The following is a 26,791-nucleotide window of genomic DNA, read 5'->3' on the forward strand; positions in this document are numbered from 1 at the left end:
ATTGCAAACCAGATAGTTTGCAATTTACTTACTTCTGTTCTGATGGTTTTACAAAGGGTGGTGCCACTGTCCTAAACTTGTAGGGGCTTGATTTCATACCCTACCCTTTTTGTGTATTTTGTATTAACTTCTGTAATGTCCAACTGCAACATTTATTGAGCATCTAATGTAAGAAATAAAAATCATGCCATGTCAAAAATTATACATGCAAGAGGCAAGAATTGTTATGGATATCTTTTATTGGACTGACTACATGGTTGAGATTAGAGTTAGGCTTAGACAAGCTTTTGAATGCAATCAATGAATTCTTCATCAGGTAACCTGATGTATGGAAGTCAGCTATTTTATGGAAATTATGATAACAGATTGAGCATGATGTAAGGAGAAGTGGCATTACCCAGTTTTGACTGCAGATTGAATTGAAGACAATGGGATTCACTGATTACATATTGAAAAAATGATAATCAAGTAATGTCCTTATAAGAACTGCCTTTTAAATATCTAAGTCTAGTCAGAATAGTTGCAGGGAAAGATTAGTGGCTTCTCAGTATATTGTCACCGAATACTTAAAGAATACTTCTCTAAGATGAATATGTAAAACCTGGAAACCTGCTCAAGCAGTAAATTTTCTATAATCCTTATGGAGACATATACATATATATGTCTCCATAAGGACCATAGAAAATTTACATATTCATCTTAAAGAAGTATTCTTTAAGTATTTGTTGACAATATACTGAGAAGCCACTAATCTTTCTATGGTCCTTATATATATAGTCTCCATAAGGACCATAGAAAATTTACTGCTTGAGCAGGTTTCCATAAGTAGACTATATATATAGTCCATATAAGCCAAAAACTGTTTATTTTGTAAATGGAAAGGAAGTTTGGGACCCGCTTGTAGAGTCACCCTGTATATCACCAAAAAGAATTACCTATTTTTTTTTTATGCCACTCCAGCACTCACTGTTGCCTGGGCCATAGCAGTGGCAACAGGAGAAGGAGCTGCAGCAATGGCAAGGTTTGATCAGATGGTGGAGCCTACCTGGTCAGTACTTGCCACCTCAAGCAACTGGCAGGTGACCCTGTCAACATTGCCAACAGGGAACATGATATCAGACAACTGGGTTCTGGAGACAGCATAGTAAAGTTAATGTTGGAGAATCAAATCACTCTTTCTTAAACTTCATTCCATCTCTGCAGTCACAAAGGGATCAGTCATCCGAACTGTCTACAAATCAGTCAGTTCAACAGACGTTATATAAGCTATATTTTACGTTCTTTATGAAAGTAAAAGTTTGAAAAAATGAGCGTTGTCCTAGAAGTTAAGCAGTTTTGGGATGGACACACTAGGCACCTGACTCACTGGAGTTAGATGAGACCCAAACAAGATTTAGATGACGCTTAGATGCCTAAATTGCAAATGATGATCAAGAGAAGGTGTTATAGAAGATAAGACATTCAGAAGAGACTAGGCCATTTCCTGTTGACTTGAGGGGTATTGACAGAATTATCACCAGACACAGGATTCCCAGCCAGGAGCCATTTACCCAGATTTATTTTCTCTGAATTTCTTGGTCTAAAAAGTTGAAAAGCATTACCTGGCAGTCTACTGGCATTTTAATTGAATACACTTAGATATCCAAGAAAACTTGGGATTTCCAGGTTGTCTGTACTTTCCTAAAAGACCAAAAGCTTGGGACCAAGAATCCTAGTCAAACAGCCTTTGCTCTAAAAAGTGAGATCTATGCAATCTCTAGCAGATTTGTGCTAAATAGATTTATATGGGAAGAACACATTTATTCAGTCCTCTTTTTCCCCCCCCCCCATCCAAAATAAAACTCCAGCCTAGTCCTGCATGCTCTAATGCTTGCTTAATTCAAGTTAGTCTTCACCCTCTGTATTTTTCCATTAAAAATCTGTGTCTTGTGGCCCATTACATTTAATAAGGAAAGGTATTAGAGCTTTTCTCTCTTTAAGTGAAAGAGCTTTCCTGCACAACTTACAAAAATAAGACTGTATTACATAAAACCTTCTCTCATTCCTTATAAAATTTAATTTATTTTCTCATCCTAGGAAATTTCTTTGCCTTCTGTCTACTTTTTATCTAAACGTGGAATAAAATCACTTTGCAACCTGGAATGTGAAAGGTGGTTCATATCCCTTTTAGAGCTTGTGGAACTTCTAAAATTCTACATGTGTGTTTTTTTTTCACTTTTATGTATAGATCCAAGGTTCACTTAAATGTTCACTGGTGAAGCACTTACTGTACCATGGGAAAGAGATTATTTGCTGCATATTCCACAGAACTTGGAAAGAGAGGTCCCTTGCATCTCCTGGGGCGTGGGGAATCTACAAAAGCAACAGTATGAACTTATTCTTCACCATTTATTAAACATTTCAGAAAGACTTTCATTTATCTTACAGGAATCTGTGTGTAATGTGAGAAGGTAGAATGATCAATTAGTGCTTTCTTCCCTTTGTTAACAAACTCACTGAGCACTAGACTTCCCAGATTTAAGGGAGTTAGGTGGAATTATAAAATCAGAATGGGGAAGAAAATTGTTATCCCCCAAAATATTCTTTGTAATTAACACTAGTCCTTTTTTATCGGTAAAATATTTTTTTTTTTTTTTATCTCAGTGCATTTTCTCAGGTATACACAGCAGTGATCACCAGGTTCAATAAACACAGGCATACCTGAATGACAGGAATTAAACTTACTTTACTGCAGGGCACTAGGCAACCTCTGGAGACCTCTGACTTTCTCTCACTAACCACCCTAATTGTGGGACCATCTCCTAACTACCAGTTTCCTCTGTTCTTTAGTTAGGGAGCATCTTTAAATTACAACTTCTATCACTGCATCTTTTCTCTTAACAATAAGTACGAAAATCAATTAACACAAACATCAGTTGAGATGCATCTAAAGCAGGGGTGGGCAAAATATGGCCCACAAGCCGAATCCAGCCTGCAAGGCCATTCTATCTGGCCTGCGGGGCCCCTAAAAATTTTTAGAAAATAAAAATGTATCTCTCCTTAGTTACTGTCAAAGATGTGACAGGAACCAAGGAGAGTAGGACCCAGGGGAAGCCCAGCGGGCTCCTGCAACAGCAGGGCCCATCTGGCCCCGCCCCCTGCATATGGCTGCCCCAGCCTGGGAAACTCAGGTAAGGGGTGGGGGGAAGGGCAAGGGACTAGCTGGTGCTGAGTGGGGGGGGGAGTGGCCCCGTGCCCAGCACTCCCTGCTGCAGCTGCTCATAGCCCGTGTGGGGCTGTCCTGAGCAGGCACAGGCAGCCCCACAGGGTTACAAGCTGGTGCTGAGCATGGGGGAAAAGCGGCCCCTTGCCTGCCCTGTGGCCATTGTCCTGCACTGCAGCTGCTCACAGTCCCATGGAACTGCCTGTGCCTGCTCAGGACAGCCCCGCGTGGACTACAAATGGCTGCAGCAAGGAGCACGGGCCACGGTGGGCGAGAGGCCGCTTTTCCCCTGCACTCAGCACTAGCTCCTTCCCTGCTGGCGAGCAGGGGGTCAGGACTGTGTGCTGCCCCCCGCCTGCACCATGGGGCTGAAGGGCACTGGGAGTGAGCAGGTGCAGGAGCAGGGCCTGCACCCATGTCCCAGGGCCAGCGCCAGCAGGGCCCAGAGCAGGGCGGCAGGGGTACAGGATCCCAGCCAGCAGGGTCTCTACGGAACCAGGCCAGCTCCCCCCTCTCCCTGCTGGTGCAGCCCAGCTCCACAGTCCCCTGCCAGCCTGCACCCTGCTCTGGGCCCTACTGGTGCTGGCCCTGGGACATTGATCCCAAGATGGTGACCAGGGGACAGGGCACCTGTCATGGGTGGGGCTACCCATGCAGTCCTCAACAGCTTGCCACAACTTGGTAAGCAGCCCTTCGCCTGAAATAATTGCCCGCCCCTGATCTATAGAGTAGTGGTTACAAGCACTTCCCTATTCCCCTTTTTCTGAAGCTCATTTTAGCAAGAGTCTGTGAGTTTTTTCATTTTCTTCTCTGCCTAATAAAGCATCAGATCCATTTTCTGATTTCCCATTAAAAAAAAAAAAAAAAAGTTTTCCCCCCCCAGTATTGATAGACTTGAGTCCTTATACTGGTATCTGAATGACTTGCACTTTGGGCAAATGTGCTTCTGCACAGAGCACGAAGTTCATTAGCTACAGATTGCAGAGGCTGATTTCCTCTTTCTGTGTGATGGTATTTGTGTTTTGGGTCCATAGGTACATTTCTTCCCAAAAGGATTTAGTTGCTTCTTGTGTTCTGGAACAATTAGTTTCTTCCTAAGAAGATAGTCAGCACAGCCTTAATCTGGACAAAGAGTGTCATTAGGGGGCGTGAATGTGTCATCTTGTACTGCAAGCATGCGCTTAAAAATATAAAGGTTTTCACAAGCTACCAGACCCAAAATTGGTGTCATCTCCCAAGGTACCACAATGAATGGGAGTTCTGTCTTAGTGTTGGATACTAGTGTGGTGGGAGAAACCTCCCTAAGGTCCGTTGTCTAGCTGTAATTTGATTGACAGACAACGCGGGTAAAGAAAGACAGCTGTTTATTTGCTCGAGCAAAGACCATAAAACCAGCAAAAGGCAAAATGCCCCCCCCCCCCCCCCAAGGGTGAGGCGATCTTTTATACTTCTTACAACAAAGCAAGACTATATGGTTAACAAAAAGCAATACTTGGGGCGGTGCTTTATAAATCTTTGTAACAGCATATTTCTATTAAGCTGAACTAGCACTTTTAAAAGCTAAAAGTTAAGTAACAGTAACATTATAATATGTTAGCAAAACCTTACACAGTAGAAGATACTTCTCAAGGACGCAACCAGTAAGCTCAAAACAATGGTTTCTCTGTCTTATCTTACTTCTTGCTGTAGCTGATTTTTTTTTTTTAGCACACAGACACAGATTCACTTTTTAACTCAGAAAATGCTTGGTACAGTTAAAATGATTACATGACACAAGCAAAGGCCTAGCTATCATCCTGCCTTGTGGTCAGCTGCATTGCTAGGCCACAGGTCATGCCTTGTATTCAGCTGTAAAGCTAATACTTCTTAATAATCCAAATTATTGTAAACCTAACAGTATGCTATCAGAAAACTATTCTATTTCAGGGTAATAACAAACCTGCGCACTACAATTCCTCCCTTTGTTCCAATTTTCCAGAGGAAATTTTGGAACACACTTTTAGGTATTCAACTTCTTGTGGGGTTAGGTTTTGATGATTGATGCTGGATATTTGTACAAACTGACCATACATTTTTACTTGCCTTTGCATAAACTGTTGTCCTAGAGAGCATAGACACTGAAAACAGCACAACAGGCAGATTATAGTTATAACAATTCCAATTAAGCTTAATACAAAAGGTCTAAGCCATCCTGTAAGGGAAGGCAACCAATTAGTGAGCCAACTAAGTGATGTATCTTTGTGGATTTTAGCTATATCTTCGGCTTTTTGGATATGAACAGCTGCATCATTGAGGTGGGTTTGTACTATTGTAAAAGAACTGTTAACCCGAACGCGACATTTTGGTCCGATAACTGCACAAGCTCCTCCTTGAGCAGCAAGGAGAAAATCAAGGGCTATACGGTTTTGAATTACCATTTGTCGGAGTTCTTCTTGGGTGTCAGCCAAGGCAGCAACGGCCTTCGAGAGTTCCTTGTGACCTTCACTGAATTCATGAGCCATGATTTCTATCACAGCTTGCAGGCATAGTGTAAATCTTCCAAGACAAGCAGTGCCTACTCCTGGGAGTATACCTGCTAAAGAACACCTGACTAACACTCCTTTGGTAAGCGGAGTTTTTTGATATTTGTCTACTATATCACGGCTTTCTTGCAAATCCCTCTTGTTCCGCCACCTGCCCCGTGGAAGGTGCATGGCGAAGGACGCAGAGGGTTTTAGCATTGCCGGATAGCAGATACCTTTTCCTTTGGCAGGGATTTTATGGTAGGCGTGGGAGCCACAGACCCAGTATTGTCCTTTTAAAGCAGCGAGGTTTGAATACTTAGGAGGTATTCGGCCCCCGTTTCCTAATCCTAGCACCCCGCGTTCACCCTTTGATTTAAAGGAAGGATTTGCAGTTCCATTGAAGAAGCATTGTCCCCGGGAGGTATCAGTGTACAAACAATACCACAAGGTATTATTTAAAGAGGAGATGGGGGTGCAGATAGGATTAGTGCCCTTGGTTAAATTTTTGCTGCTGTAGAAATCATTGTAAGAGCTGCAATAGGTAGGAGTTGCTGTGTTATTATTACGCCAGTCTCCTCCACTTGAACTAGTAAAATAGTGGTGACATATGCTTGTGCCTAAATTAATGCAGTCTGATACTGAGCAGTTTACATAGAAACACCAATCTCCAACAACAGGCTTTACTAAAAGGAACTCCTGCTGACTTTGGTCCCAAGCTTGGTTATTAGAGGGGTTTAAAAGTGACTCAATGGGGCCCAAGGGGATGGGAGTCATAGGAATGCCTCCTTGAGTGTGGAGAGGAAAATGACTGCACACCCAACAATCACTTTGGTTTTCTGCTTTAGCAGCTCTCTCAACGTATTAGAGGTACATATTATTATCAGAGATGTGGGCAACATTAGGTTTAAGAGTAGTCTTAGCCTGAGGAGACTCTGCAAATTGTCTGAAAACTGGGTGGCTAGGCTTTACACAATATTCTGTTCCATAAGTAAATACCCGAACTTCTGCTGAACTACAGCAATGTGAGGGAGGATACCAACGGGCAATGTTGACCTTCCCGTCTATATCAGAGAGTTCGATTGAATCGGGCACCAGGATTAGCACATCTGCAGCAACTGGCAGCTATAGCCGACCCCTGTGAGAGACTTATTTCTCCAGCAAAGAGAAAGATTAGAAATAACATAGTTATAAAAACCATATTATAACCAAAATCAGCACAAACAGTATGCACAACCCTGCAGCTCCAATAACTGATCTTCTGGGACATGTTACAGTCTCAAAGTGCTCGGTTTCATCTGATCCAAAAGTGTCTAGAGGATGCAGTACTTGGAGTTGTGTGCTCTCTGGGCTGGGCAGGACCCCAAAAAGGTGACAGTTTATTAGTGGACCTTGGTTAGTTTGAGTTTTATATTATCTAACGGGCTGCAGGGCCAGGAGGTGTTTGTTTTTATTTTTTCGTCTGCTTCTGGCTCACCCTTGTCGCGGTCAGGTGGGCGTGCAGTGCTCCCACGAAGTCCGCAGTCGTCTTCTTCTGGCTTCCCCTTTTCCAGGTCAGGGAAGCTCGCGTTGGAGCCGATCTTGAGCTCTGGTGAAACTTCTGTCTTTTTTGTACGAGTATAATGAATCCAGTTGTCCTTCTCTGCTACTTTTACGGCGGTGTGGGAGGTGAGGAGGACTTGATACGGTCCTTGCCACTTAGGTTCAAGGGGAGACCGTTTCCAAGTTTTTACATACACCCAGTCTCCAGGCTGGATGCGATGTGCTGGGACATCAGCAGGGAGGGGTTGGCTTAAAGCAGCATACCTATGGAGAGATTTTAACTGAGACTGTAGAGATAAAATATAAGAGGTGAGTCCTTCATCGCCTAAAAGAGAAGAAGTGTGAGCCAGTAGTAAGGGGAAATGTTGGGGAACAGTGTATCCAAACAGCAGCTCATAAGGGCTGAGCTTTAGTTTTCTCCTGGGGGTCGTTCTGATGGACATAAGGGCCAGTGGGAGAATCTTAGTCCATTTTAACCCACTCTCAGTACATAGCTTTCCAATTTTTTGTTTCAGGGTCTGACTCATTCTCTCTACTTGTCCTGAGCTTTCTGGGTGCCAAGGGGTATGGAATTTCCATTCTATTCCTAGGCAGCTGGCCAGTGTTTTGTTTATGTCAGCAGTAAAATGTTATCCTTGATCGCTTTCAATGATACGTGGAGGACCAAACCTGGGTATAATTTCATTAAGGAGTATTTTTACTACTTGTTGTGCTGTAGCTCTTCTGGTGGGGAAAGCTTCTACCCACCCCGTGAGTTGATCAACAATTACTAGGAGGTTTTTGTACCCATTGTCTTTAGCAAAATCTATTTGTAGTCTTTCAAAGGGAGTATAAGCCCAGGGGCCGGCTGCAGGGGGTTCTGATTTTTCTCCTTTGATATTAAACTTTTTGCATATACTGCAGTGTTCTAAAAGCGTTTTTGCTTCCTGGTAGACTCCGGGTGTGTAGAACAGCCTGTTAGTGGCAAGTTTTTCACAACCTAAATGCTCGCTTTGATGGAGTTGTTGCAGATAGGGTCTAAGGGCTGCTTTAGGTAGCGCTATCCTTTCATCTGGCAATCGCCATATTACATCTTTTTCACAGGTGGCTCCTGCCGCTTTCCATCTCTGTTGTTCTAAAGGTGGTGTAGACTCGTACATTTTTGGCTCTAGCAATATTCCCAAATATGCCTTTGACTGAGGAATTTGAGCTTGGAATGCTAGGGCGGATAGTGACTGTAAGGCTGCTGTTTGAGCTGCAGCATCAGCCAGGGCATTGCCTTTTGAGACTTGATCTCCCTTTTTGGTATGGGCTGGGCAATGCATTACAGCTATGGCGTTTGGCAACATTATAGCTTGTAGGAGATCATTGACTTGTTTAGCATTTGATATTTTAGTTCCAGAAGCTGTCATAAATCCCCTTTGTTTCCACAATTGTCCAGTGGCATGACAGATTCCAAAGGCATACTTAGAATCAGTCCAAATATTTACAGAGTGGCCCGATGCTAATTGACAAGCTTGTGTAAGGGCAGTAAGTTCAGCCGCTTGCGAGCTCAACTGCCCAGGCAGTGGTTCAGCTTCAAGTACTTCAAATGGAGTTACTACTGCATAACCCGTTTTTTTAACTCCATTGACTAATTTTGAAGAGCCATCTACAAAAAAAATCAAGTCAGGGTTGTCTAAGGGTAAGTTACTGAGATCTACCCTGGGTTTGTCTGAAAATGCTGCAACTTGAAGGCAATCGTGGGAGTCTGGTTCCCCATTGCTGGGTAGAGGTAATAGAGTAGCCGGATTCAGGGTATTGCATCTCTCTCTGACCAGGTTTGTAGCCATTAAAAGTGTGGTTTCATACTTGTTCATTCTCTGATGAGAAAAATGTTGAGTATTTTTCTGGAGGAGAAGGAGGGCTACTGCATGTGGAGCCTTTAGGATAAGGGGATATCCGAGGACTAATTCCTGGGCTTTCTCGACTATGGTTGCAGCTGCTGCCACTGCGCGAAGGCAGCCTACTCCCCCCTTTGCCGCTGGATCTAATTGTGCAGAGAAGTAAGCTACCGGGCGTTGGGTGTTTCCTAGGGGTTGAGTAAGTACCCCAGAGGCTACTCCTAGTCGCTCATGGACAAAGAGCGTGAAAGGTTTTCGATAATCTGGTAGCCCTAGGGCAGGGGCAGAAGTTAAAGCAGATTTTATATTATTGAAACTACGGGCAGCTTCATGATTCCAAAAGACTGGCTCTTCTGCCTCTTTTGTAGTAAGCTGTACAAGTGGTTTGGTTAACTCTCCGAAGGCTGGAATCCAGGAGCGACAGAATCCCACCATTCCCAGCAGACCCCGAACTTGACGCTTTGTTATAGGCTTGGGAATATTTAGGATAGCTTGGATTCTGTCATCACTCAGGCGTCTTTGGCCAGGCTCCAAAATGTGGCCCAAGTATTTAACAGTGGATTTAGAAAACTGAAGCTTACTTGGTGACACCTTGTGGCCTTTGGCGGCTAGTGCAGTGAGTAAAATGATGGTGTCTTGAATACATGCTTCTGATGAGGCAGAGCATAAGAGTAAATCATCCACGTATATTAAGGGGGATGAGGAGTTAGGAAAAGTAACATCTTGCAAATCTTTGTGAAGAATTTGAGAAAAAATGCTGGGAGATTCTACATATCCCTGGGGTAACCTTGTCCAGGTCAGTTGAGAAGAACCCCAGGTGAAGGCAAAAAGATATTGGGATTCAGGGTGGATGGGGATGCTGAAGAAAGCAGAACAGAGGTCTATTACGGTATAAAAAGCAGCGTCAGGGGGTATTGCAGTTAAAATAGTATTGGGGTTAGGAACGACCGGGTGTCGAGGAATGACATACTTATTAATTTGTCTGAGATCTTGAACCAGACGATACATGGGTTTCCCGTCTGGACCAGGCTTGGGTTTCTTTACTGGAAGTATAGGTGTGTTACAGGGGGACTGACAGGGAATTAAAATTCCTTGTTTAGAAAAATCTTCAATTAAAGGCTTGAGTCCCTCAATAGCTTCTGCTTTCAAAGGATACTGGGGTACTTTAGGTGGCTCAAGATTGGTACGAATTAGAATTTTGACAGGATCTGCAGATTTTAGGAGTCCCACCGAGCTGGAGGTGAAGCCCCAAAGTTCTGGGGGTACCCTTTCTTTTAGAACAAGGGGAAGAGACTGCAAGCTCGAGTCTTCTGTAACTGCAAGCACTGTGGCTATCATTGGGACCAGGGAGGATGGAAACGTTAGAATAATTCCATCAGGTGAGCACTGTATGGTGGCTTGTAGTTTGCAAAGAAGATCCCGTCCAAGAAGGTTAACAGGGCCAGTTGCTAGAAGAAAAGAGTGTTCTGCTGAGAGGGGGCCAATTTTTACATTCGTGGGTTGAGAAAATGAGCAACGGAAGGGTTTTCCCTCAATTCCCATAAAAGTGACTTGTTTTTCACTTGGTGAAAGATGTCCTTTGGAAATACTGGAAAAAGTTGCCCCTGTGTCTAGCAGGCACTTGTAGACGTGTTCTCCTATCTTTAAGGGTATTAAGGGATCTTGAGCACTGCAGTTTAGGGTGACTTCTTTAGGTTGGACAGAGGATAGTTGCAGAAAGTGGCATGTAGAATCTCCCTCATCACGTCAGTCGTCACATTGGTTTTGAGCAAGATCTGGGGTAACAATAGTGAACTGAGGGTTCTTGAATTTTTGATTTTCAGGGTTATCACTTGGGGATCTTTTTGGTCTTAACTTGCACTCTTTTCCAGTGTCCTTCCTGTTTACAGTAATGACATACGTTGGGCCCATATGGTTGGTAGGTATGGCCCGGTGGCCTAGGCACAAAGGGCCTCGGGCCATGGGGCAGATTGGTTCTATAGGCATTTGTGGGCTGTATTACTGCTGCCAACATGCGAATGTTGGACTGATCTTCCTTTTGTTTTTCTTTCTTCTTTTTTTCTTCCCTTCCATTAAAAGTTTTAGTAGCAATGGCTAAGATTTCTGCCATGGATTTACCCTCAACACCCTCAGTGTTATGTTGAAGCTTTTTTCTAATATATTCACTAGCCTGACTTATGAACACAAGTCTTAACACAGGCAAAGTGGCAGGTGTCTCAGGGTCCATGTTTCCATACTGATGTATAGCTTTACAAAGTCTTTCAAAGTAGTCTGAAGGGTGTTCTTCGGGACCCTGAACAGTAGCTGTCACTTTGGACCAGTTTGTAGTTTTATCTCCTGCTTTCTTTAATCCTTCTAAAATGCTGTCTTTCAGCATTCGTATTGAATTTTGCCCCCTTTCCTGATTGTAATTCCAATTTGGATTTTGCCTGGGCACGCCATTAGGCATGGGGTGGTTTTCATGGGGCTGATCGGCTAGAAATTGGTCAGTATGGCATAGTACTTGAGTCTTCTCGTCCATAGTTAAGAGGCTTTCGAGAAGCTGCATGACATCTGACCAGGAGGGGTTATGAGTCATGAAAATGGTTTTGAAGCGCCTTAGAACTACTTCGGGATCATCTCTGAGCCTGGGGGTGTTTTCTTGCCAGTTTAAGAGGTCTGTGGTGGAGAACGGAGTGTGTGTCCAGTGACTGATAACTTCTCCACCCTCACCAGGCACAGGGTATTCTCTTAGAGGTAACTGAAGTGCAGGCTTAGACAATTTTTGACGAGTGCGATTTGAAATCGGAGTGGAACTGGAATCTGGAGACGGATCTCTAGATCCCTCTCCAGATCTGGGACTCGGGGATTCCGAGAGAGACAATCGAGGTGATGCCTCCCAAAGACTTCCCAGTCCCTCGGCCGGCCCGGGGGCAATGTTTTGGGGTTCAAACATTTGGGGTGGTATCAATGGTAGGTTAGGGGGCCTAGGCATGGGTCTGTAATCATCTTCTGAATATGACAGTGGTGCAGCAGGTTTTGGACATAGAAAGGGAGCTAACAGATTTGGAAAAGGTGCAGGGGTCTGGGAAGCTAAAGGTTTTAATTGCTTGCTAGCAACATTGTCCCATAAATACCAATAACTAATTTGGCCAGGGCAGAGGTCCTCCAAGATCTTTCGTAAGGCAGCCAGGCGATTTAGGTCAAATGATCCATTTTCTGGCCATTGTCTTCCCAAATCTAACTGGGACGTATAAGACGTCCAATTAGTTAAACAGAGTTCTGCCATACGAGACTTGGACAGTTCCGCCCGTCCCTCCAAATGTTTCCAATTCTTAATCATAAAATCAAGGGGTGAATCAGGAATAACTTTCCCTAAACTGGAACCCATGATTATATCCAAGCACAAGCAGTCTTATTTCCTTAAGTTCTACCTGCCTAGAAGCTGTGTCATCCATGTACAACAACCGGTGTTCTCGGACCCCACTGGCTTTCTCTGTGAGGAGAGGCGTCTTGAGTCCGAGACCCTAGTCATTGGCCGTTATAACAGCATTTCTACCTTATATCTGTGTCTTTCGCCTTTTGGCTAGGCTGCTGGCTCTATCAGCGTTTAAATCAGCAGACAGATACCCTCAAAGACTGCTTCCAGAGACCTCTAGAGGTAAAACCAGAAACCAGATAGAAACCAAAAACATACCTGACCTGAGGTACTCGCCGGCACCGTTCCTTTACCCGACTTGAGGATCCCGCCTTATTGGTCCTGAGGGGACCGTCCACCTCCCGAGACTAACCCAATAGGTGAACTCACCTGGTGCGTGCTGGGGTGTCGGGGGATGGTCTCCAAAGGCGCCAAGCTAGACGGGTCCAATCTGGGGTGCCAAATTGTGGTGGGAGAAACCTCCCTAAGGTCCGTTGTGTAGCTGTAATTTGATTGACAGACAACGCGGGTAAAGAAAGACAGCTGTTTATTTGCTCGAGCAAAGACCATAAAACCAGCAAAAGGCAAAATGGCCCCCCCCTCAAGGGTGAGGCAATCTTTTATACTTCTTACAACAAAGCAAGACTATATGGTTAACAAAAAGCAATACTTGGGGCGGTGCTTTATAAATCTTTGTAACAGCATCTTTCTATTAAGCTGAACTAGCACTTTTAAAAGCTAAAAGTTAAGTAACAGTAACATTATAATATGTTAGCAAAACCTTACACAGTAGAAGATACTTCTCAAGGATGCAACCAGTAAGCTCAAAACAATGGTTTCTCTGTCTTATCTTACTTCTTGCTGTAGCTGATTTTTTTTTTAGCACACAGACACAGATTTACTTTTTAACTCAGAAAATGCTTGGTACAGTTAAAATGATTACATGACACAAGCAAAGGCCTAGCTATCATCCTGCCTTGTGGTCAGCTGCATTGCTAGGCCACAGGTCATGCCTTGTATTCAGCTGTAAAGCTAATACTTCTTAATAATCCAAATTATTGTAAACCTAACAGTATGCTATCAGAAAACTATTCTATTTCAGGGTAATAACAAACCTGCGCACTACACTAGCAATGCATCTCCCTTTTACTGACGTATTTGTTTCTCAGTAGTCAGTTATTTTAATGTTTGTTGGACTCACTTTTGGTCTTGATTTTGATTTTCTATATTCATGTTCTAGTAAAATATATTAACTTGAGCTTCAGTGTCTAATTTAAATTAATGAAACCATCATTCCACTTCTACAGACAAAATCCAGTCCTTCTCATTGATTTTTACTTGATTCAACCATATCTATATACAATTTATCGGGTACGCTCTCAACTTTATGAACCTGAGAGGTTTTTTTGTGGGGGTATGCAGCATCTGGCAAAATGATTGTTCTTGTTTAAAAAAAAACCCAAAACTTTCCAAATGCAGCACTATATTTGGGGCCAGGATGCCTTCTACATTTGCTGCAGGGCTGCTCACGAGCTCTCTCTCCCTTAGATTTCTCCTTACCAATGGAAAATTCCACACTGTGAGCTGGCTGCTTCTGGCCACGTGCTTTCATGCCTAATGCATGGAAAATTGCTTTTAATCTATTCAGCGTGTAGCCTGGGCCTTCACAGTTTCTGCTGCTCTGAAAATCTGAATAGTTGTTTCTACAGACAGGTCTCCCTCACACAATAGCGTTTCTTGTAATGCAGCATCTGCAGTGCCACAAGTAATCCTATCTTTAATCAGATTCTGCCAAATTTCCTAAAACAGAACTCTAATTCAGGCTCTTCTATTCTATAACATATTGATCTATACTTTATTCTGTTTGTTGGCAGGTTAAAAAATCTGTGTCTTTCAAGAGCCTAATTCTTTTGACATGCAGTACTCCTCAAATTTGAATATTATTTTAATTCATTTCATTATTTTAATTCATCGCATTTTGTGACCTTTCTCAAAAGTAAAGGTGTTATAAGCAGCCTGGTCTTTCTCCCTGACAGTATGCGAGAAGACTGAAGTTTTGATGTCATTTTTTCTTTTCTGCCCCTGTGGCTGCTAAGTGGACCACTGAAACCTTTGTCTGCATACCCTCTAGTTCTCTGTTGTATTGCCCAACATCAGAAGGGCAGATGCATGTTTCAAAATTTCCATGATTAACTGTCTGTTTACTAAAACTATAACTGTGCAGGAAGATCCCTTACAGAGACCCTTGTCCTTCCACAAGACTGTATTGCTCCTTTTGCTCCCAGTTTCCAACATCTCTTTCAGTTTGGAACTCCATATTCTTTCAAGTTTTTTTCTCATTCATGTGTAGTGATCAGTAGGTTTAGTTAATACAGGTATACATGAATGAGAAGAGCTAAACAATTAATTTTTTTGTGGAGTGGTAGGCAACCTCTGCAGACCCTCTGATGGTCTCTCATGAACTACACTTAACTATGGGGTCATTTCCCACTTGTTGGATTCCTCAGTCTTCTTAGTCAGACAGCATCTTTAAATTACAACTTTTGTTGCTATATACACTGAGGATTTAGTGTATAATTTTGGAAATATTTCATCCAGAAAGCAACAGAAACAGGCATGGCATAAGTGACCACTTTCTAAGCATCATTCTTGGCTCCCTCAGACTCAAATTGCAGAGCGAGAAAATCCAGACATAAATGTCTTCACAGAAAGGAAATGAGCATGTACTAAACTTCCTATTCTCCAAAGAAAGATTCTGAGGGAAAAAAATACATAGTGAAAGCGCTGAAGAGTTTAATCAGTTCTATGACATTATTTATAAGTACTGAAGTGAACTGATTTGAGCAGTAGTTAGGGTTAGACTGTAGCCATCATGGTTCAATGTTTTTTTGGTAATGTCTTTTATTGGATCAACAGTATAGCTGACAGAGATGTTAGGGGCACAAAGTGCAGTAAAGAAACTTGTCTGCCAAAGATCAATAAAGCAGTGTTTCTCAACCCAAGGGTTGCAAGAATATATGAAAGGGTTGTGAACAAACTTTTAAGAAATAAATCAGTAAACTTTAAAAGTGGATTGTCCTTTAAAGGAGAAAAACATGGGAAACCCTGGGTTTTTCCTTGCAGGCTGGTACATTTCCAGCCTGCAAGGTGCTTGCTTGGAGCCTCCCATGACCCAGTCACTGGGTGAGGGGGGAGGGAGGGCTTGGGGCCTGGGAGCAGCAGGTCAGGAGTGAGGGACACTGGCAGAGCCAGGGGGCTGTTTTCTACTTAAACTGTTTACTGGGTTGGGACTGGCCATCAATATTCACAGATGGGTCCTGGTACAAAAAAGGTTGAGAACCACTGCAGCAAAGCACTTGATGGATTGGTACTAGTGCTATCCGTTGGTCATCAGTGTTTTCCAGGTCCTTTCTAGACTGGGCCTGCTCTTATAGTCATGGTTGCCATTCTATTTCAGAGAAAAAGCAATCGGGTAAAGACCAGGGATTTTTACTATGTGACTTCATGTAGTTTTAGTTGTATTTTTTTTAATTGGTATTTTTTATACTGTAAACTATTTCTGAAATAAAGTAAAAACAGCTATTTAGTTGTGATGCCTGTTTAGCTTTGAAAATTTGATATGAAATAGAAGTGCAACAAATACATATGTAAAATGAAGAAAGAATTTAAGAACAATAAATTTTATAGGCTAGTGATTTTAATATGCTTATTAATATGAACTCTGATACTTCATTTTATCTTGGAAGCATGCAGGAGAAGCACGAAATGACTTTATGCATGCAACATTGAATGATAAGTGAACTTGCAGCATCAGGCTTTTTTTTATCAGTTGCATTTAAATGTGGTTTCACCCCTTTTTATTCCTAGTACATAAGTAAACATTTAACCAGGTCTGTAGTTCACAAGATTATTATTAAATCATGGATCCAATAGGTTATAAAGTGCTTACCATGTGCATGAGTATGGAAGAGAGTGAGACACGAATCTTACTGTACGTAGGTGAGGAAAAATTAATCCATTGTGCCACAAGGATGGCACTGATTAGGTGAAAAGCTTTTAAAAATACCTTGGAAACTGTAAGCTACAATTCCATTTTAAGGAGAAAGAAAGAAAAAAAAAAACCCCAAGAAATATTTTACCTTTCTCCCTTGCTGCCTAAAGCACAGTTGTATCATTTGTTCACAGCTAATAAAATAATAAATAATGGAGTAGTGGTATATATTATTTCTTCATCTGTATTTTCCAGTGTACTCTCTGTGTCATGTCTTTTGAGCTTGTAAGATCTTCAGGGTAGGTTCTGCCTTTTTCTCAGTCTTACTGAATATTGAATATAATAAGCCAAATCTTACCTACCTATTAAGCATTTAAATGTGGTTCTTTTCTGCCCTATTCAAATACCTAAAAATCCATTAATGCATCTGTGTTTGTAATATGCAGCTAGGAGAAGGAAGATCCACACGCTTTTTGTGTTAGGTTTTTCAGAGACTTGAGCAGGGTAGTGTGCGGACTGGGAGCGATCCACGGCCCGTTTTGTGCACACAGGCTGTGGCCAGCAGCCCGGGCACGCGGGGTCGGAGAAAACCGGGGGGCAAGCTAGAATTAGTCACGGACGCGTAATGGTTGATTCAAGATTGTTTACTTACACCAAAGATGGTTGTGGTGTAGGCTGGACAGTTTTCCAGGCACAGGTCCGCTTAAATCCTCGTTTGAGGATTATGACAAGCTCGATCTCCTACGGAGTTGTCGAAACTCCGTGGGTCTGTCTCTTTTTGCGCACAGGGAGGGATACGTCTAGGAATCTATCCGCGACGGGGAGAGGCCAGAAGCTGATCAGGCCCCTATTGCCTTTTAAGAAATGCATTGGGTCCGTAAGGATCCGGAGCGCTTAGAGATCTTCATGCAAGGCGAAGGTTTTTCTCTCTCTCGAACTCCGACTTGGGCGGAAACCACCCAAGCTCTTTATATGGCTAGCAAGCCAATCGCTAGCCGCCACGCGTGCATAATTTAATGTGAACCAATAATGTGGCTCGAATTTCAATACAAATGGTGGGAACTCTTTGCACCGAGCATTTCTTAGATGCAAAAAGAAATGCACCCTGCAAAAAAAGCTACAAGTCAGCGGGAATTCTCCGTTGCACCGGGGTTCTCTTCTGCAGCAGAAAATTCCACCGTGCAAAGAAGCTGCAATTCAGCGGGAAAATAATTTAGCAGTGCTGAAGCACACACAAAACACAAAATCACAACTTTGTGTTGTGACAGGTAGAAAAGAATTGCACATAAGGGCTACTAAGGTCACTGTAGGTGGAGTAGCATCCAGCCTAGTATTGATATGAAAATTATCAAATAATATTAGTGCCCTTTAATAGAACTGTAGGGATTCCTTATGCTTAGGAACAATTGAGATTCTTTATGCTTACATCAGGGCTTGACAATCTACAGCCCGTGGGCCAGATCCTGCCTGTGGATATGGGGTTTTGGTAGCATTCAACAGTGGAGGCTTCGGCAGCAGTTGCTTTTCTATATTGCTATGGGGGGAATCACTAGCTGCAGGCACTCCCCCTGTGCTGCTATAGGATAAATGGTGGCAGCAGCTGGGTCCTAGCACTTGTCTGCCAATGTGCCTCTGGCTCAAACGGGGTCACTCTAGCCTGCAGCCTAAAAAGATTGCCAACCGCTGACTTAGATGACTGATTTTTAGAGGACATGATCTGGCCTTTGAATGTCATTTTCTCTTCATCTTCAGATGCCATTTTCCATCCTATTCAGGTTATTGTCTTCTGTCTTCTTTCATAAGCATGATCAAATAATAGTAGAGCAGGCTATCAGGTATATGGCTGGTGGACTGCATGCCCTTGTCATCCAGCCTGCAGGGCTCCTAGAGGAGTTAGAAGCCTCTGGGCTCCTAGATGAGTTAGTTTTTGGCAATCCGTGGAGCCCTGTTGAGGATGCATGTTAGCAAGCCATGGCTGAATTAATGCCTCCTGATTCGACTCCCCCTGCCAGAGGTGGATCCAGATCTGTCCTATGAGAAGATCTTCATTCTCGATCTGGCCCTAGATACCAAGCAAATTTGAAACCCCTGTGGCAGGGGAAAGCAGTTGCCTTTATGCGTTCAGTACTAGGAGGCTGTAAAGAAGGTAACCTGTTTTAACAGCAGCATCTAGATCTCAGATGCTGTCAGCTGCTTAGGATGATACTCTGCAGAACATAAATTAGTGATGTGGTAGCAGTGCTGCTACAGTTGAGCAGTGTACAATGTATACAGCAATGTGTTCACATACTTTAGCAGATTATTGCTCCTTAAAACAAACAATATATTTGTCAAGTATAGCATATTTACACCTAAGCATTATCTGCAAGTGCAGTTATGTAGTAGATATAGTCTGTTTATAGAATCTCTGTGAATTAACTCATATTTTGTTTTATTTTTCTAAACATTTAATGAATGCAGAAGGAATAAATATTTTAAATTTCTTAGAGTTAAAGGACTTTCACAGTGCTAACTAGTATATCAATATCTAATTGTAGAAAATAGGTAGAATAAAAAGTGGTAAGTTGTCACTACACAGACAAAATCAAAGGTTTGTTGTGTGATATGACCAAAGAATGCGAAGAACTATACAAGAGGTGTGATGGCTGAGCAGTTGAGGTATCTTGCTACAAATCCAGAGGTGTTAGTTCAGAACTCATGCTGTAGGCTTCTCCCAGGCAATGCAAGTAGAAATTGGGCTGGGAAGTTGCAGGCAGCTGGGTATAATGCACCATTATGTAACATACACACATGGTAGAAGAGTGAATGGGCTTTATGAAGGTAAAACAATTAATGTATTAGTGTGATAAATCTTTTCTTACAGAGCCATGTGCTTTGATTTTACATCTAGAAAATTAGATTGTGGTCTTGATCCTGCATCTCTTAACTTTGTTAGATTCTGTAGTCTGCCTATGTGGTGTAGTTTAGAGGGAGAAGGAAGAAAAGGTAGTTTTTTGGTCTGTAGTCACCTCTGGCAGTCCCTACACTACTCTTTCCATGATTCCTTTAAAGAAAGAGAGAGACAAATTAAATTTGGAACAAGACATAAACCAGGATTCAAAAATATACATTCACTAAACACAATAATCTGCTTTTCCATTAGGCTACAGATGACAAAGGGAAGTGCAAACAGAATGACAGAAGGAATATTTAGTCAAAGTTACCAGTTCCATAATATGGTTTCTATTTGCTGTCTGCACCCTCTGGTGCACAGCTTCTAAATGTTAAATGGTGGCCCAATCTAAGAACTACCAGGAAAAATTACCATCATTACTGAAACCATTTAAAATTAACAATAGTCTCATGATAATCCTTTCATGAAATAAAATAAATTGACCATAATCGTGTTAAAGACAGAGACTTGTATACAAAGCTACATTAAGTGAACTTTATACTTGCTTATCAGCCTTAAATCTTTATGTAAATCTATCAGTGACACTAACCCATTACAAATGTAGTCTCTAATTCTGCCCTGTGAAATATTTCCTTTTCACCCAATCCTGAAATTAATTTTGTTTGTTAGACTGATATTGAAGCTGTTTTTTGTCTCATTTTTCTTAACATAATATTCCTTTATGTCAAGGATATAGCAAAATTAATAAAATATATTGAAAACTAAAATCTAACAAGTTTTTGAAGGGAGGATAGTATTTAATAACTTATTTTGTTCTTGATTATTAAATGTATGGTGATACAAAAAAGAGAAAATAACTTAACTGTTGGTGCATTAAATGTCAATACAAGTCAATATTAACTGTTTGACCCCAACTAAGCTGTCTTTTATTTTTTATTTTTTTGAGATAAGATAAAACCAGCCAGGGGTGATATGCCCAGTTAATTTAGTCTGTTTCTTCAAATTTCCCAATTTCTTAAGTTTTGTCATCTGCCTTTCGGACTCAGAAACTCATGCTTAGTACTGTACTAAGCATGGATTTCTGGGCAGAGATTAGTGCAATTCACCTAATTTTGCTAGAAATGTAAATAAGTTGCTAGTCCTGTGTATAAGTTAAATACAAACTATAACGCTTATGTTCTGCTTGGTTAATTTGCTCTTCCCAACATTATTTTGGAATAATTAAAGACAACAACGAAACAGAACATTCTGTTTAAAAACTGCCTTCTAAAACAAAAAATATAAAATGTATTTGCTTGATTAAATATAAATGTGTACATACACAAAAGCTATGCAATAAAGCACATATGTTTTCCTTCTTGGGAATAGTCCCACTGAGTAGGTTATAAAATTCTCTAAAATAAACCTGTTGTTTACAGTAAAGTGTCAGTGAGTGAGTATGTATGTATGTATGGCCATGCAGAACTCCATACATGTTTGTTATTCTGGTACTTTTTGTTAATATTTTATTTTAAATACAGCACTTAAATTATTTTGTCTTGAGAACTGATCTACCTTCTTCCTTGGGAAGATCTTTTGTATAGTGTCCATGTCAACAGCATCAAATAATACATTTTTTTTTCCTGTATTTCTAGGATGTACTGATGGAATTATTAGAGCAGTGTGCTGATGGGCTCTGGAAGGCTGAACGTTATGAACTGATTGCTGACATATATAAGCTTATAATTCCCATTTATGAAAAGCGGAGAGATTTTGAGGTATTTGATAGACTTTGGTTCCTTGTTTTATGCCTTTGGAATCATGCTTTTCCAACAGTATGATATACTGAAACCAACTTATGTATACAGCATTACAACAATCTTGAAGTAGAAAATTATTCAAATATAAATGTATTTCATTTTTAAAAAGTCAAAGTTTGACCTCTTACTTCCATAGTCACTTTTCAGGTAAGCCCTGAAAAATTTAAGTGGCTTACAGATAGGAAGAAGGTAATGTAATAAACTGTTTTGAGCATTTTTTAAAAATCTTTTTGAAAGCCAGTGGCAAATACAGAGCCAAATCCAAAGTTTTAGTGCATTTTTAATTCCTGTGCTAGTCATTTAAACTTGTACATACATAACACATTTTGGGAGGTAATGTTACAATCAAGGTTGGTATTTTTCAGAAACTGTATTAAATATTTATTTGAAAGATAGAAACATAGGACTGAAACATGACTCCCAGACCATCATGTCCAGTCTTCTGTATCTGGCAATCACTTACCCAAAGATCTTAAAAATGATGCCTTGTAAACCTTCAGACACCACAGCTACAAGGTGCAAAAGCAGAAATGCCAGTAATGCCCTACAACAGGCCATAGCAGGGAAAAAGCAAGATGACAGGGCTACTGGTAATGGTCTGCCAGAAAAGTGGTTGGTCAGTATATGCCTGGAAGATGCTAGAAAGAAAGACCACACCCCACACTACTGAGAGAGGTTGGGGAAAGAAAATGCCACAGTCCCTGCCAGTCTGACCTGAGGAAAAAATTCCTTCCTGACCTCAAATCTTTTTATTGTTATGATTCCAAGTGGAGGAGTGAAGTTTCTAGGCAGATTTCTATGAGATTTCTATGTACAAACCCCAGGTTAATTCTGGAAGGCATGGGAGCCTTTCCTTGCAGCTTGACTCCCTAGGAGAAGTTGACCTGTGGCATAGTGTACAAGTGTTCATTCTACCAGGAGAAAATCTCCCCAGGAGCAAGTTCTGCTGAGATGGTGTTGATGATTTTTTTTCCTGGAGAAACGGAGTGAACATTTTACATTTGTTTCTACCAAGAGAAAAGCAATTCTCCTAGTAAAAACCTAATGCTTGTCTGTGGTGTTTAGTCAATTAATTCTATTGATGTATAATTTCTGAATGTTGTTCCTGTTACTATTGTTAATATCCAGCCTCTGAAACTGATATTATTGTCTGTAAGAGATTTGCACCTTCACATGGTGCTATGTTTACATTTAAGGGAAAATTAAAGTGTTGGTTTGAGTGCTGCCATTAAAAAATTCTGTGTTGTCATTTATTTCTAGAGATTAGCTCACCTATATGATACACTTCATCGGGCATACAGCAAAGTGACAGAAGTAATGCATACAGGCAAGAGACTGCTGGGCACTTACTTCAGAGTAGCATTTTTTGGACAGGTAAGTAACTAATATCCCTTCAATTATAGTAGAACTATGAAATATTAATTATTTTGCAAAATATCCTGTTTCACAGTCTACCATTAGTTTTTCTTTGATACTACAAAATAAAAAGCATGATACATTTATTCCGATAGAAATGATTAACCATAATAAATATTTTTTTTATTTCAATACATATATAAAACCTGGCCTAATGCTTCTTATACCTTCCTCAGTAAACTTTCTGCTTTTTCTTCTTTCTTCTTTTTTGTGTTACTATCTTAAGGCAGCGGTAAGTTCCTTACAGTGCTTAATTCTTGGTCACTTATTGAGCAATGTCTTGATGCTGCTGTGTGGTTTGCAAGATTTGCTTTTCAGCTGTATGCTTTTCTAGCTATTGCAATTCAAAAAATAACACTCAGTTCCATTTACAGAAACAAATCACCTATTTCCTAAACATCAGTACTGCATGCTTTAAACAAAATCAAACCTTCTGGCTGACTTTGCATTTGAAAACTTCACATGCTCCAATGTCTATCTACATAGTCTATTTCTCAGTAGTAAAAATAGTGGGGCTTTTTGGTGTGTGTATCCCAGTTGTCATTATCTGTGTCAGGTGGATAGCTGACAGCTATTTAGGACATGGGGATTATGTACAGTGAACAGTATAACCTGTTTTTTTCTGTTATCTTTTATAACTTCATAGCAATACCAGTTTACAGACAGTGAAACAGATGTGGAGGTAATTGCAGTAACTGCTTTCAAAGCAAGCAATGCAGTAAAAATTACTGCATTTCAGCTTAATTTGATGTGGGTATTTTTGTCAGTCTAGCCTTTGTTTATACATGGTATGTTGTGCTGCTCTTGCTATTTTGTCTGTTCATCTTATGACAGAAACATTTATTTTTTCTGGTCTTAAACATGAACTCAAGTGGCTTTTTTGCTTTAAAATGGTCACCTGTTTCACCTTCCATACACCTCTATATTGGATTCAACTAAAATCTCAAAACAAATGGTTAACTTGTTCTAACCATTTTCGTAGTGCTGCACAACTTAATGTAAATAATTTTAAATGAGAAATGATAGAAGTGATTTTTATTTTGTACAATCCATTTTACATGGAAGAGCTCTTCAGGAGTTTTTCTGTATGTTGCTGTTGAAGATCTAGTTGTGTGTAAAATAATCCCTTATGCAAGAAGATCAATGATCTGGCAAGTGAAACAGGAATGAAAATGATTCATTTAATATAAATGTGAGAAATAAGTTTTGACCTCAGAAGCTTTAATATTAGCATACCATATAATTACAACATTCATCTAAGTTTATAATTTTATGTTCTTCCATTACCTGTGCACCTATTTTTTTTAAATATACACATTTTCCTTTTTCTTTTTTCTTAGGATATCTTTTCTACTTGGATTTTGTTTTGACGTTTTTTTTCTTTCTAATGTTGCTTGAACCTTGGCGTTAAGTGTGTTTGCCTGGAAAAGTACAAACCACTCAATATAATTGCCTTATATTACTGCCTAATTATTCTTTAAAAATTCTCATTGTTTCTTTTCACAGGGCTTCTTTGAGGATGAAGATGGAAAGGAGTATATTTATAAAGAGCCGAAACTGACACCTCTTTCGGAGATATCCCAGAGACTACAAAAGCTCTACTCTGACAAATTTGGATCTGAAAATGTCAGAATGATCCAGGATTCTGGCAAAGTAGGATTATATTTTCTTACAGAGTAGAACACGTTGTTTAAAAAAAAATGGAGTTCTTCTCACATTCTAATTACTTCATTCCATGTACCCTTGGAAAATCAATAGTATGAGCTTTGAACATCACTGCATATAAACTTGGGGGCAGGGAATTGTTAGGCACTTGTTTTCAAATAGTGGGAAGCATTGCAATTCATTATTTTGCTCTGATTTTTATCTCAATTTCACATTCCTAATACATTTATCTGTTAACACAAAAGTGAATAATTTATTTCAGTGTAGGACATCTGGCCTATTTACTGCCAACAGAGGTATAGTGATGGCTTTGCCAGCTCAGACTAGATTGTTCTCAGAGTTTTCCCACTTCTGTGACTTGGAAGCAGAGCCCAGATTTTTCTTGTTATAGTGAGATAGTCTTACCCTTCTGAGAACACCTTTGTATGCATTCAGTTAATTATGGGAATAAGAAGGATATCCTCTCCAGGTACTGATATTGTGCCTATAGTACACTTAAAATTATTATTTTTGGTTTCATTGAATCATAGAAAGTTAGGGTTAGAAGGGACATCAGGAGGTCATCTAGTCCAACTCCATGCTTAAAGCAGGACCCTCCCCAACTAGATCATCCTAACCAAGACTGTCTTCCTGGGTCTTAAAAACCTCCTTGTATCAACTGATATTGGTTCCTGATTTTTTGAGTCCCCAGTTGTCTAAACTTTCTTTTAATATAGCTTTCATTGGAATGAATGTAAGCAGTGGGTATGTTTTTGACCACGTCTCTCTTACTCTGCAGCCCTATATAATGCAAGTATTGTAGAAAATTGTGTATTTTGTAAACTCTTCTGATGTTATATGTCCAGCCTCCGATGATTAAATGAAAAAGATGAGTACATCTGCATTAAAATAAATGTAGCTCCACAGGAGCCCAGTAGTTCTTCATTTGGAGTAACTGGCAGGATCAGAGTCCAAAATTGAATTCCTAGTACTTGTGCACTTTCAAACCAATCAAACTTAATTGTGATTTAATTTTTTCCCTATTTTTCTAAAGGTAAATCCTAAGGATTTGGACTCTAAATATGCATATATTCAAGTTACACATGTAATTCCATACTTTGAAGAAAAGGAGTTACAAGAGAGAAAAACAGACTTTGAGAGGGCCCACAACATTCGGCGTTTTATGTTTGAGATGCCTTTTACTCAATCTGGCAAAAGACAAGGCGGTGTGGAAGAACAGTGTAAACGGCGAACTATTTTGACAGGTATTGTTAGATGGATTTTTTTTGATTGGAATGTTCCTTTTATTTGTTCTTCTTTTTTTATTTAACTCTGGATGCTGAAAATTCTTTCATTCAGAGCTGCCAAACTTGCCCCAGGCCTCAGAGCTCCTCCTGGGCCAGATGCATGGGACTACTAGCTGCAACAGCGGTGGGTCCATCCGTAGTAGATGGGAATGGGATGCAGTATCAGCAGGCCAGGTGGCCACAGGTCAAGCGGGGCTGTGTCGGCACAACCCTCACTTGCCCCCTGCCACCTACAGCCATGTACAACAGAGCCTAAATGCCCTGAATTCTGTGGCAGGCCAAACCCTCAAATTCATGGCTAGATGGAACAGCTCTATAGGCTGGATCTGACCTGTGGGCTGTTTGTCACACTGGCTTTAAGTGATGAATGTGTTATATTTTTAAGGAAAATACAAATTCATTGCAAATATTTCATGAAAGACAGATTAGTTAAACTGATAGAACATTCTAAAAAAAAAATCATTTGTAGATCCCAAACCATTTTAAAATAGATGTACAATCAAGAATGCTATTTTAAAATAGGGCAACTAAGTCCTCTTAATATGTTCCTGTAAGAGTATTGACCCTGGGGGGAGACATTTCATCAAGTTATCTCTTCCCTATTGTACCCCAATAACAGTGTATTATCTAATGCAGAGTACAATTGCATATACAAATAGGTTCCTACAAGGATTTATTTTCAAAAAATCATAGAAACATAGGTGGATAACACAATAAATTAAGGTAGATAAGAGTTTCATATTAACATTTTTGCTACTACACATGACAGCACTCAAGACTGGAGATTTTTTTGCTTCAGGGGTCTGCTGTAGTCCCATCCCTTTTTATACGCCACACACTAGGAAAAAAGCATTGCAATCCAATTCTCAGTCCACCCCAAGTAGCTTAAAATCTTGGGCACTCTGGTTCATGATTCAAGATCTAGAACCCACAGTCAAAGCCCTTTAGAGACCTTCTGCTTCTCTTTCCTTTATCAAACTCATTTTCTTTTTGTTTTGATATAATAGATTAATAGCCAACTTTTTCTTGGGACCTTGGCAACTCTTTCCACCACCCTTTTACTTTGCTACATAGCACCATCATTTTCAGGTATTCTAACCTTTCTTTGGTGTATCTCCCCCTATTCTGGAAAGAGGTCTTTGCTCCTGTGACTCAAGACGTCGCTCAGTCATATGTATTCCAACATTAGTTCATTATAACATGGCCTTGGCTTTTGGTCAGCTGCTGATCCAGGTTT

At 40.6% G+C, this 26,791-nt stretch overlaps 2 protein-coding genes across 9 annotated transcripts in view; one reads left to right on the forward strand and one right to left on the reverse strand.

The window, feature by feature from the left end:
• Positions 1–26,791, forward strand: part of DOCK9 (dedicator of cytokinesis 9) — a 277,662-nt gene that overhangs the window by 239,477 nt on the left and 11,394 nt on the right. For all 8 annotated transcript variants that reach the window (XR_002090054.2, XM_019486925.2, XM_019486921.2 and 5 more), the window contains exons 46-49: positions 21,023–21,145; positions 22,448–22,561; positions 24,110–24,256; positions 25,302–25,512. Coding sequence is in view for 7 of the 8 variants with exons in the window: in XM_019486925.2 (XP_019342470.1) it covers positions 21,023–21,145; positions 22,448–22,561; positions 24,110–24,256; positions 25,302–25,512 (595 nt within the window). In the remaining variant the exon portion in view is untranslated. The remainder of the gene's footprint in view (positions 1–21,022; positions 21,146–22,447; positions 22,562–24,109; positions 24,257–25,301; positions 25,513–26,791) is intronic.
• Positions 4,625–12,979, reverse strand: LOC132247782 (syncytin-B-like). The gene is made up of 2 exons (XM_059721108.1): positions 12,895–12,979; positions 4,625–7,509 (listed from the first exon to the last, which is right to left on the reverse strand). The coding sequence occupies exon 2, from the start codon at positions 6,478–6,480 to the stop codon at positions 5,149–5,151; it is 1,332 nt and encodes a 443-aa protein (XP_059577091.1). The 5' UTR covers positions 6,481–7,509; positions 12,895–12,979; the 3' UTR covers positions 4,625–5,148.

Source organism: Alligator mississippiensis, chromosome 1 (assembly GCF_030867095.1).
Source record: "Alligator mississippiensis isolate rAllMis1 chromosome 1, rAllMis1, whole genome shotgun sequence".
In the NCBI taxonomy this organism is placed as follows: Eukaryota; Metazoa; Chordata; order Crocodylia; family Alligatoridae; genus Alligator; species Alligator mississippiensis.

Bases quoted from the DNA above. Each gene is read 5' to 3' on its own strand.
- LOC132247782 (XM_059721108.1), bottom strand. From the start codon at position 6,480: ATGACTCCCATCCCCTTGGGCCCCATTGAGTCACTTTTAAACCCCTCT.